Genomic DNA, 13,640 nt, shown 5'->3' with positions numbered 1-13,640 from the left:
AGTTCTTGACGAGCAATTGCAACAGGAGTTGGATAAGAGAGTTACCATATCTGACATTAAAACCTATAATGAGAAAACTCAAAAGTCGACCTACCACTTGTTCATTCTCCCAGGCTATTATTTTAGTGGTCAACATTTGGTCAACACCATAGCTACCAAGTTTAATGGCGTGTTTGGGAAAGCTTTTGACATTGTCAAGAACAAAAGTGTCACCATGGAGTACCACAAAGTAGCTCGTCGCTTCTTGATGAAATTTGAACGGACTAAAATCCTGTCCATTTTATTTTGTCCTGAATTGTTTGACATGTTGGGCGGAGACATGAACCTGAGAATGACCATACTCAAGAACAACGAATTACCCAGCGTTTACGACAACGAGTCTTTTAACAAGTTATTTCGTGCCCCGGTAGAACTGAACCAAGGACTGAATTTGATGTTCGTGTACTCCGATGTGGTGGAGTACAACGTGGTGGGACACACCTCCGTGCCGTTACTGCGTGTCATTCCTTTCAAAGTGGATTCTGCCGCGAACGCTGACGAGGAAGGTGGAAACACTTACCACGTTCACCGCGAATTTGTCCATCCTCACTATTTGCCGGTCAGCAAGTCGTATTTGGACACGGCCAACATTACTATAAAAGGAGATTTGGGACAAAATATTCCATTCACCAAAGGAAAAGTCACGGTGAAACTCCATTTTCGAAAACGGTTCTCTCACGACTCGTAAGTAAGTCATGTATCCAGTGTACCGAGGGGTTGCTCGACAGCGAGGACACGGTTTAGGAGACATGTTAAAATCGGCCTTTCGTTCGGTGGCCCCAGTGTTGAAACCGATGGTGACACGCGGATTGCACGCCTTGAAAGATGCGGCACTGACGCAAGGCAAAGAATTTCTCCAAAATGTCATCATCGACAAACAAAACCCTAAAGAAGCCTTCATGAGGGCAGGCAAAAATGTCTTGCTGCAAACGGGTAAAGACATTTTAGGTCGACGAGACACACCTATAAATGCCCTGCACGCTACCGAGTCAGGCATTCAGCAAGGACAAGGCAGAAAGAGACGACGAAGAAAACACCCTTTCACCAGACTTCAAGCGAGAAAGGCCAAGAAAAGAAGAACCGTTCGAGACTTAGACGTTTTCGATTATTGAGAAAGAACAGAACAAAATGATGCACCGAGAGTCTTGCGCTTGTTCCAAAACGGAACTGGATCTGTTTACCATGCCCCCCACCATGATGACGATGCAAGAATCCCAGTGGGTGGAATTTCATCCCGTCTCCTCATTGACCGATTCCGCTCCCATCGAGTTTGAAATCAAAGGACAACCCGAAGATTACATCGATTTGAATAGCAGTTACTTGTACTTGAAAGTCAAAGTTCTAGATAAGGATGATGGTGGAATAGATGACACTGAGAATATAGCTCCCGTCAACAATTTCATGCATTCCTTGTTCAGCTCAGTGGACTTGTACTTGAATAACAAACTGGTCAGCAGCAGCATGGATACTTACCCTTACCGTGCCTACCTGGAAAATCTCTTGACGTACGGAATAGATGCCAAGGATACCCATCTCAATGCCTGTGTGCTGTGGGAACCTGACGAAGCGGGCAAGTTCGACCTTGTAGATGGAACCAATAGTGGCTTTGAGCAAAGAGAAATCAAAATCTTAGACAAGAGGAGTTTAGAACTGATGGATCGTTTGCATTTGGACATGTGGTTGCAAGAGAAGTATTTGCTGAACGGGGTCAATGTCCGCCTCAGACTGAATCGAAGCAGTACCGCTTTCCATTTGTTGGCTGATGCTACTAAGGCTCCTAAAAGCAAAATCGAAGAGGCCAAACTCTACGTACGACGCGTGGAAGTGTTACCCAAAGTAGGTAACGACATCAGTCAAACGTTGAGCAGAACAACCGCCAAGTATCCCATACGACGTGTGGAAGTGAAAACGTTCACCATTCCCGCTAACCATCATTCCATGATCGAAGATCATCTGTTTCAAGGACAGTTACCCAAACGTTTAATCCTTGGCATGGTCGAGAATTCAACCTTCAACGGACACTTCGCTAAAAATCCTTTCAACTTTCAGCACTTCAACGTGAAGAAAATCGAAGTCAGTCGCGATGGCAAGACCTTGTGTACCAGACCTTTCGAACCCGACTTTGCCAAGAACAATTACTTGAGATCGTACTTGTCCTTGTACGAAGCCACGGGCCAGTTAGGAACCAACACCAGTCACGGCATTACGTACGACGATTATGCAGGAGGCTATGCTTTGTGGGCTTTCGATTTCACTCCAGACCAGGGCAGCGACGAGGGACATTTCCACCCTATAAAATCAGGCCAGATTCGTGTGGAACTTCAGTTTGCAAAGCCACTGGACGATACAGTGAACGTCATCCTGTATGCAGAATTTGATAATACCATAGAAATCAACAGTTTGAGAGAAGTCATTCTAGATTACTAGAAACCATGGAAGACTGTTATCCCTCTTTACCTAGTGGAGAAACTTTGGAGATGGAATGTGAGGAGACCCTGGAAAAAGAAGAAGTAATCATGATGAAGTCGAGATGGCCAGAACAAGAAGCCCATTTAGTCTCCTGTTTTGCCAAACACTTGGTCGACAAAATGACGGAATTGATCAAGAAAAATTGCTATGGATGTCAAAACGATCATCCCAGTCAAATTCAACACGATAAATGCCTGATGTTAAGTCAAGAAGAAAAATTGGACGAGTATCTGGACGAAGCTTGGAGTCTCATCTCGGACAAAGACGTGTTGCACCAGTGGTATAAAGACTTGCGTGAACATTCTTGTCCACCATTAACCACTCAAGAGATCCATCGTATCGAAGCTCTCCTGAATCAGAGTGAGGAAACAGAACGAATAACCGTTTATTCGTCAGACATTTTCAAGCAAAAAGTCAGGATCGAATTGACGACTTATTATTACCTGTGAAGAAGAAAAAAACCCACACAAATGGATACCTGGGAACTTTATTACCTTTTGAACCACAGTTCGTATACGGCTTCTTGGAATCCTGTCGTCTGTGCTAAAGATGAACTCCCTCATCGCAAACCTCAAGACCATCAAGCTTACGTGATCAACACGGACGACAGTCATCTCCCAGGAACCCACTGGGTAACCGTCTACTTTCCTCAAGAAGGATGTGTGGAATATTTCGATTCGTATGGATTGCCCCCTTTGGAAGACGATATCATCGACTTTATGAGAAGAAATGCTCAAACCACCCGATTCAATAACGTGAAATTACAAGGCACAGATTCCTTGGTGTGTGGACAGTACTGTGTGTATTTTCTGCATCATCGCAGCCTGGGCTATTCCTTAGAACATTTAGTGACTCATTTCGATCCTCGTTCTTCTGCTAGAAACGATGTGAAAGTAGATCGATGGTTTTGTGACCATTATGCTTATCTTTTGTCTCAAGCTAGGAAACGTAGTGTCAATCAATGGCCTAATGATTTCCAACAGTGGAAATCACAATTTCATTCACAACGTTGTCAGCCTTGTTTAAAGTAGATTGTATTTGAAGAAAAAAATGTTTGTGATTTGAAAAAAATTGTTTGATGTTATAGTGTTGGATTATTGTTAAAAATGTTGTTGTTTAGTGTTAAGTGATTTTTGAATAAAAAATGTTGTGTTTAGAAAAAAAATGCCTTTGTCTTTTCTTTAGCTATAAGAATGTTGGATTGATGCTCTTTCATTTCTTACTATCCCTCTCATGAACGTTGCGGCTCGAAAACCGTGTGGGGATGTTTTCCTTCACGTCCGCGCTTTAACTTTAAGAACCGGGTTGTTCCCAGTCAAGCCATCCATTGTCGACTCATCCTCCTAAGAAGATGTGCTCCAAACTAGCTAAGCTCAACGAAGCCTACGTGAATCTGCATAGGGTCAGACACAGTCTGATACCGAAACCAGAAGAAATAGAGAATGTGAGAATGTTAAAAATCACTGAAGACCTGATAGAAGAGCTCTTCAGAGAAGAAATGAACAGGGAGAAAGAAGAATGGACAGAGAAGTACAGACTTCAGAGACAGCAGCAACAGCAGCAGCAACAACAGCAACAGCAGCAGCAACCTGAAGCTGACAGAGGCTTTGTCGATTGTCGTATCGACACCAAAGAATTCTTCTTCTCTTTCCGAAGAAGCAGACCTATCGCCAGAAAGTCTATCCTCAGAGGACATCGCATTCTTAGAAACTAAAAAAAGAATGCCATAGCAAAAAAAACAACAAAAAAACAGCCCTTTTCAGGGCTACCCAATACTCTAGAAAAGAAATAACGATCCATTTGCCAATGTGTGTAGGTAGAGTAGTGTGAAAATAAACACTAACTCTTTCTTAAAAAATGTGAGGGTATGAGTTTGTGTGTTTGTGTTTGTAAGTGATAAAGTAGGTTGGTGTGGATAGTAGATTAAAATGATGTTTGTTTTTTGGGCTGTTTGAGGTGTATATTTGGGGTTAGATTGGATTGCTTTGAGTATGTGGATAGTCTATTGAAGTGATGGGTAGCATAAAAAAGTGAGCGAGTGTTTCTTTTAGGTCCGCGCGTTGTTGTTGTTTTTTTGGTCATGATCTAGGTAAGATGAATTTTATGTTTTTAGGGGGATGTTTTCCTTCACGTCCGCGCTTTCAGTATAAATTGAAACTCGTTCGGCAGTCCAGCTACCCTTGTTGATTGATCAACACAGCCAGAAGAATGACTAGCAGAATAGTGAAACTGTTAGAACTCCAGATGCACCTGGAATATGCCAGGCGCATAGTAAACGAACTATCAGCGGAGGCTATCGTAGAAGAAGCAAGAATAAAGAAGGAAGAAGAGGAGAGAAGACAGAGGGAAGAGGAGGAAAAGAAAAGAGAAGAGATGATGTCGTTTAATATTCCTGAAACAGAGGATTGGGGTGCTGAAGCGAATCATCCTCCCTCTGCGCTCCCCAGAAGAAAGGTGAAAGAAGACTGGGGAAGAAGATGCGTGTGCGGCGCCAGGCCAGGAAGGTGCAACCATTAGATAGGTGCATCTGGAGTTTAAACAAACAGCCGATTTCAGGGCTACCCAATACTCTAGAAAAGAAATAACTATTAATTTGCCAATTTGTGTAGGTAGAGTAGTGTGAAAATAAACACTAACTCTTTATTAATAGTGGAAGTGTATGTGTTTGTAAGAGCTCAGGTATGTTTGTGTGAATAGTAGATTATGGGTTTCTTAGCAAATGTGGAGAGTATAGTTAGGGTTATATTATATGAAATGAGAAAGTAGGGGGATGTTTTCCTTCACGTCCGCGCGATGTTGGGTCATCATCTAGGTAAGATCCATTTTATGTTTTAGGGGGATGTTTTCCTTCACGTTCGCGCTTTTCGTATAAGAACCCACAGTATTAGTTGTTCAAACCATTCTGCAAAGAATACAAAGAAGATGGCGTCAAACCAAATGGACAAATTACAAACCTTGCAAGACGTTTTAGACAACTTAGGAATAATGGAACAGATGCTATTAAGACTGGTTGAAGACCATTATTCCTATAGTCCCCATCGTGTGAAGATGGAAATTAATAACTTAAGGAAAGCAAAGGACAAGATTAGTGGTGTCATGAAAGAGATCAAGGAGGAGAAGGAGGATGAAGAGGAAAGAATAAGAATACGCAATTGGAACGAAAAAATTGAAAAAGAAGAAGAAAATGAAAAGAAGAAGAAAGAAGAGGAGGAAGAGAAGAAGAAAGAAGAGGAGGAGAAGAAAAAAAAGAAAGAGAAGAAGAGTGTAGGAGATAAAATAAGAACTTGGTGGAGGAAAAGAAGAAATTAGAAGAAGAAGAAAACCCAAAGGCCCTTTTCAGGGCCAGCCATATTTCTCGAAAAGAGATAGTCTTTGAATTGCCTACCCCTTTTTTAAAAATTTTTTTTTAAAAAAAATCCCATGTTAATTCCCCTTGTCCGTAGAGTGTCCCACGATTTATTGCCATGTTAAATTCCCCTTGTCCGTAGATTGACCCACGATTTTTCGCCATGTTAAATTTCCATTGTCCGTAAAGTGTCCCAAGGGGTTCTGTAATGCTAATTCCCATTGTCCGTAAAGTATCCCCTTTAACTACTCAACTGTTATGTTGCGGCTTTGATAACTCGCCAACACACTTACATGATCTTGAGTATACAATTACACATTACATTGATCAATTACGCCTGTGTATAAGAAGCTGTGAATACAAGGTAGCTGTTAAATATAGGCTGTCTTCGTTACAATGAACGTGAGTCTGCTGTTCTGACTGGGTTGATACGTGATTTTCATTGATTCAAATGTATTACTCTTAAATCGTCTAATAGATCAGACATTGTGTTTAAACTTTGAAGTACATGATAGTTAGGTTACTCACGTGCATGCACATATTATGCCCAGCGTCTTGTCTAGCATTAATTTTTGTGTGCATAAGACAATAGCACGCTTTCCATCCTTTCACATATTAAAAAGTATCTTTGATTTCAAAGGCAAAAACTGTTCTCTGCTGAATGTGATATTTTACTTTATATTGTTTAGCGAAATATATACAGTCAAGTGTGCTCGTAATTTTGAGAAGGTGGATTACAAGTCTTTGCGTTAATATAAATTTTTTTTTAAAGCATCAGCAGCAACAACAACAAAACACAGACAAACTCAGTCCTATTTGGTACCTCTTTATATCACAGTTTTCACGTTGTTTTTCCTTTTTAATTTTCTGAAGGGTTGAAAAGAAATATAATAATTAAAAGTGATTCGATTTTAAAATAGATTGAATTTTCATTTTTCTTTCATCTTTATTTGTCAGTGTTCGAGCCAAAATCTATCAGAGATCAAATGGTATTCAAAAGCTTCATAATGTTGAAGATGTTTCTAGCTGCCACTGGTACAGGTGAGTTGTTTGTTGTTATTGTTATTATTATTATTATTAGTAGTAGTAGTAGTAGTAGTAGTAGTAGTAGTGTTGATATTAGTATTGATATTATTATTATCATTATTATTATTATTATTATTATTATTATTATTATTATTATTATGATGATGATGATGATGATGATGTGCTGTGACCATACAGAGGTAAAGACTGAATCATGCTACAAGTATCTAGAATGAATTTTTCTTCAAAAACTCCTGATACATGTGCCAGAAAACTCTTTCTTTGCAAGTATTAATGCTAGGTATATTTTGAAGCAAATTCTTACAAAATGTAGCATACTATTTGTAACTAGTATGCTTCGTCTGTTTGTTTGACGCGAAGATGGCAGCCATTGTTAATTATAGGGAAAGGTTTGGAGAATGTGTCCAATCTGTAATGTTAATATCGAATATGACTTTCATTATATGACTACTTTTCCGCTGTATGGAGAATTACGAAGAAACTATTTTCACACCTTTTTATATAAAAATCCAACGTTAGACAAATTTAGGACTTTTGTACAAAATGATACGAGTAAAATGTTGATGAATAATTTTGCAATGCTGACTTTGAAAGCCTTGAAGTTTAGGGAAGTGGTTTTATCATCAATTCCTGCTACAAAGACTCGAGATCGGTATCACAACACTTCGGTTTGATCCATTTAGCTTTGGGGTTTTCTTTAATGTACACTGTGTGATTTCTGTGTAGCATATGCTTGTATTTCACCCAATTTGAAAAAAAAAATACAATAGTGTTTACTTGATTGTACAACTTTCAATAAATACGATGTTCTTCTGTTACTGACTAAAACATCGTATTGTACCACAAGATGTATGGATTTGTATCATGGGCAAATGGCCTGTAATACAAATAAACTAATTATTATTATTATTATTATTATTATTATTATTATTATTATTATTATTATTATCAATAGTAGCAGTAGTAGTAGCAATAGTAGTAGTAGTAGTAGTAGAAGTATTGGGTTCCCCGGGTGGCCGAGCGATCTAATGGCTTGCCTTTACAGATCACTGATATCTCACCTCTGTCTGCGTGTGTTGGTCTCGACTCGGCAACTTGCGGTATATGAGAAAGCTTGCCAGTAGCTTCCCATGGGTTGGTGGTTTTCCAGTTCCTTTTTCACCGAAGATACTGGCCACTACGTATAAAATATCATGTGTTGAAAAATGGTATTAAACCCGCAAAACCGAACGATTATCATCATTATTATTATTACTATTATTATTATTATTATTATTATGTAGTATCATCATCATCATTTTCGTCATCGATGTCATCATTCAAGCTCTATTACCGTTTGAAGCAGACACTGAGAAGAATTTGTCAAATTCATTACCTAAAATTCCAACTTCTTTACCTGTTTTTTAAAGTCCCGTCTAAAAAATTTTTTCATCTAGGTCGTTGGGGCGAGGCATTCTTGGTTTATGAAACATATTGATGGTTCCTCATTTTCCTAGAATGTTCCATGCGGTTCGCATTTAAAATATTTAGGAAAAAAAATTCAGGTCAGACTTAAATGACACCTATTAGAAAATTATATAAAAACTGATAAGTCTGTCTGATTCTACTTTTGCACAGTCTTCTGGTCATCGTGTGTATTTTTATTATTAAGTTAGTTGGAAAAATATTTTAAAAATACACAAAAGACAGAACAAAAAATGATTAGCACACATTCGGATGCATTTACGTTATTATTTGCCTTTAATTTACGGATTACAGCAATGATGCGCACATTAAACGTTTACAGATGTATCAAGAGTGACACAAAATAAGGCAATATTGAATCTAGTATTTCTGTACATTCAAGAGGGCATCTGCAATCACATAATCTTTTCCTACAGCGTTAAACTCCATTTCAACAATCTCTGATTTTTGTTTTTTTTTATTTTGTTAATGAAAGTAAGGGAGTTGCGATCGCTAATGCAATTGGGGGCTGAATTAACATACACTTCTAAATGTTGCAAACCCAAAATCAAATCGATTGTGGAAGAATTTCTCTCGCGAATGTTTTTTAAAAGGATTTTATCAAGATGCGAAACTAGATTATGTACACCATTTTTGTCTTCTTCGATCAATACCCCACTTTAAATAATTGGTTGAAATCTGATGCTGAAAGAATTAGTGAACCTTTACGTATGGCTTTTGATTTGTTAAAAGATTCATGACACTAGTCAGACCAGTGAAATCTGGGTTTCTTGCTAATCAATTTGTCAAAGGCTTGGCAATTATGAAAATTTTAAAATAAAAATTTCCGATAATATCCATCATACCCCAAAATCGCATCACCTTTTACTAACAGGCACCTGGAATTGAGAGATAGCATTGCACTTCACTGCTTCAGTTTTGACTTGACCGTGTCACACAATATATCCTAACAGGTAACACAAGCACGGCAAAGTTCACCTTTACCTAATTTAACTGTCAGATTTGCATCGCTGAGTCGACAAAAGAATTTCCGAGTGGTTTGCTAGTGATCTTTCCAGGTATCGTTGTAGATTATTACGTCATCGATGTACAAGTAACAATTACACAGAACAGATGTTATTATGTTCATTAAACGCTGTAATGTAGACGGAGAATTTTATATTGAAAAAGCTTATCCAGAGTTGTAAATACCACAATTTCATTTGCTTTTTGCATGAGTGGAATTTGACAGAATCCTCTGAAAAGGTCAAACTTTGTGACATTTTTGACAATTTTGGTTTTGTCAATGCAGACATTCATTTTTGCATTGGAAATATATCCGTTTTGGTGACTCTGTTGACTTTTCTATAGTCAGTGCACATACGGAATGTACTATCTGGTTTCGACACAAGAATACAAGAGCTCCATTTAGTTTTACTTGGTTCTAAGAAATCATTCTCCAGCAAATATCTGATTTTTTCCCCTCAAACTTTCCTTCATTATAGGACTCATCCTGTAATGACGCTGTTTCACAGATGTAAAACCTTTAATCACAAAACGTCATGATTAATTTTCATGTTCACGGTGGAACATCAGAAAACAAGTGATCATATTCACATAATAATATTTGTATTCACTCTTTTGCTGTGGTTGTAGATGTGAATGTTTCTGGTCCAGATTGTTTAATATTTCTGAATACCGAAGATCAGTTAAATCAGTCACTACAGTCAGATTGCATTCCATCGTCTATATCCTCAATGTGTGGGACAGGTACAACTAAATTAATTGAATGATTAACTGTACTATCTTTACCAAAATACTCCTTGAACATATTTGTATGATAAAGTTGTTTCTGTTTCCTCCTTCAAGGAGTGTCAATGATTCAATTTAAGTCATTTACTTTCTTTTCAATTATTTAAAACCATCAAATTTTGCTAGAAGAGGATTTTGAGGTATAGAGCCAGAACTATATCACCGGACTGAAAACATCTTTCTTTGGTATTACGATCATACATTAATTTAATTTTTGACTGAGTAGAGTGAAAATTACCTCCTGCTACTTCACGAGCCTTTGACAAATTACAGTTGAAATCAAAGACATAGTCAAGACCAATAATTGTTGAAAAAAAGTTTTTCTTTTAATTACTTCATTGGTCCACAGACTGTATGTCCAAAAATTAGTTTAAAAGGACTACAATTTAATGATTCTTGAACTGATTCCCTGACCGAAAACAACAGTAAATAAACACCCTCATCCAAATCTTTTCTTTACCAGAGCAATAAGACTTAATCATGTTCCTCAAAGTTTGATGAAGTCATTGCAAATCCTTTTTATTTTACCTTTTAGGTCAAATCATTTTTAGTCTGCTTTCCGTCATTCCGGCGACAAAGTCTTATTTCATCGCAGTGAGCGACGAATTTGTGAGTTGTTTTAAGGAGAAAGGGATCCTTACCAGTATGATAGGGCCATTCGTTCTCGGAATCGGCATGACCCTTTCAGGAGCGGTAGATATTCATTCCGTTTAACTTCCTCTATTCCTGCATTGTTTCTTTCTTTTATACTCTTGCTTCCATTCTTTAGGCCTGATTTCTCATCAGTTTTTGCGTGTTTTCTTAATTATACAAATGTGCTTTTTTGCCGATCCATTCATTTAGTTGTTACTTAGCTGTAGCAGCACGTGATCGCAGTAAATCTGGCAAACCTTTATGGAGAGTACATTTTTTTCTTCTTCGAATTGAATTAGCCACGATCAGCAAGGTCGGATGTCATTATGCAAGGTAGTATACTTCCAGGAGATTATTCGCGACAATTTTAAGATGCCAATATTTGGCATTTACTAAATTTGCAAAATTGTCATGTTCCGTTTTGTTGATATGAAACTTTTTAAGATTTTATAATATGGTCTAAGCATATAATGTTTATATTCTTGTTGTATATTTAAGCATGGATGAAACACAGTGAATTGCTATGGACTTGATTATGTTTGTGTACCGTATACATTTGCTTAAAAGTCAAGAACCACTGCATACTACACAAACCCAGATCTTCCATCGCAAATGCACGTGCATATCTGGGTCTATGCAGTTTGTTATGAGTAATTAGTAAAACAAATAAATTGACTCGGATGTGCCAGCGCATTTTGCGACTGCAGATCAGGGTCTATGTTGTTTGTAATTGAATTTGACTTAAATGCAACTACATACGGTACATTGTATTTCAAGCATGCCAGTATCTATTGAAAATACGGCAAAACTACCTTCCCGCAGAAAGCATGCAACAATTTTCTTTTTACTAGTCGATAAAATATTTCTCTTTGGTGGTTTTTGCTCGATTTTTAAGAAGTCGATCTTCGATTTGCAAACGAATATCGATTGTGTGATATTGTGTTAGAGATGGTTGACACAGTCTGAAGAAGACAAAATGTTTATTCATACATGATTATCATATTTCCACATAATGAGTCACCTGAAATTTTCATATTCACACTCTATGTAATCGCCTTATTACCGATGGTATTTTAAGTAAGTGCTCGTCTTATTACTACTTGTGTTTTAAGTAAGTTCTCGTCTTATTACCGCTTGTGTTCTATTTATTGCAACCAAGTCTAATAAGTGTCCCAATAATTCACTTTAAATCTTACTTATATTCTATATAATAATAATAATAATAATAATAATAATAATAATAATAATAATAATAATAATAATGGTAACACAGTTCCTCGTGTTATATCCACTGGTGCTGAGCCAAGACAATATAAAAAATAACTGTCTTGGGTTAAATTCAGTATATCACACTGATGATATCGATTTACATAAACAAAACAGGTGCGGTTCATTGGGAATGAGATGTTAATGTTTCTAAGTTGATTTTATATTGGTTTTTCTACGATCTACGGTCGAACTTGATTGACACGCCAGCGATTTACATCATATCATTCTTAGAAACAAGACGATTATTTATGACACCTGAATTTGTTTTTAATACGGAATAACAAACATTAAATATTTCTTGTCGTCGTTCGCCTAGGCAAGAACAATAATCTCGTTGAGTAATCAATCAATGGTTAGTTAATGGTTAGTTATGTATCTCGTTGATAACCAATTAATGGTTAGTTAGGTATTTGTTTAATTAGTATGATAGGTAGGTTCATAAATATGAATTGACTGATGAATATATGACTATATACATACATTTGTTTTCGGTACCAGTTGCATTCAACCATTTATATATCAAACTATCTCTCTATCTGTCAGTTTCGATCGAGCAACAAACAATCCGTTTCTCTGAGGTGGAAAATCGAGTTGCTTCAGATGCAGCAAAATATGTCTGAAGCGTTTGGAACATGTGCTATGGTTACAGCTTAGAAAAGAAATAAGCGGATGAAGGACGTTTTTATGAGAGCCCTCGTAGGAGCAAACCGGGTTGTTTTAACTCGATACTTAAAATCTGTGTGATTTTATATTTAATTCAGAAATTGTGAAAACAATACCAGCTTTAAAATAAAATGAATGTGATAAAAATTTGTGAATTATGTCAGGTACTGTTTAAACTGCGAAAAGCAGCATGTATGGAAAACCGAAATAAACGTACGCATTTAGGTGGAAAGTCAGTCTTTGCATTTACGACTGGAAAGATACACAAAAAACCCACCCAAATATTTGTCTAAACATATTAGCAAACGTTGATGTTAAGACAATTTGAGAGTGACTGGCATTGAACACATGTGCTGGTCAAAAGCAGAGAGAGAGAGAGAGAGAGAGAACAACTCAGGGTTAGTCATTTTGAAGCTGCAATTCCTTTTGAACTTCGACCGACAGTTTGACCTCGATCGTGAACTTTAGCACTTTTAATCGATTTTATCTATCAATTGATCGAGCGAGCGACATATAGTCCGATAAACCAATCGAGCAACAATCTGTGTCTCTGAGTTGAAATTCGAATTGCTTCAAATTCAATGTATTATATTTTATCTGGAACAACGTGCTGTCATGTGAACTGCGCGCAGAAAGAATCTCATGTATGCAATGCTTATGTATATGTATCCTAACTTCAGCAGCATATTTAGTAACCTTTCCCTCTCTTTTTATTTCAAATACGTATTGTTCTGAGTCAGCCATGCATAGCTTATATATGCCCATTAGTGTCTTGCATTTTTTCTTTTACAGTGCCCAGGGATGGTTTTGGCTCAAGTAGGGGCGTGGAGCACAAATTCGAGTAAGAAATACTTTGTCTTCTAGTATTTGTCCTACAACATGAATACTAGGACTAATAAATAAGTATACGGCATTCCTA

At 37.3% G+C, this 13,640-nt stretch overlaps 1 protein-coding gene across 1 annotated transcript in view; it reads left to right on the top strand.

Moving 5' to 3' along the window:
- LOC149793757 (uncharacterized) overlaps window positions 1-13,640 on the top strand; it is a 66,533-nt gene that overhangs the window by 37,648 nt on the left and 15,245 nt on the right. Inside the window, exons 2-4 of the mRNA XM_089967742.1 lie at window positions 6,812-6,895; window positions 10,692-10,849; window positions 13,514-13,562. Coding sequence (XP_089823868.1) covers window positions 6,812-6,895; window positions 10,692-10,849; window positions 13,514-13,562 — 291 coding nt within the window. The remainder of the gene's footprint in view (window positions 1-6,811; window positions 6,896-10,691; window positions 10,850-13,513; window positions 13,563-13,640) is intronic.

Source organism: Sinohyriopsis cumingii, chromosome 8 (genome assembly GCF_028554795.1).
Source record: "Sinohyriopsis cumingii isolate HCF-2022 chromosome 8, ASM2855479v2, whole genome shotgun sequence".
Classification (NCBI taxonomy): Eukaryota; Metazoa; Mollusca; class Bivalvia; order Unionida; family Unionidae; genus Sinohyriopsis; species Sinohyriopsis cumingii.
The sequence above is the reverse complement of the archived record's forward strand: the minus strand, read 5'-3'. Positions and strand labels throughout refer to the sequence as shown.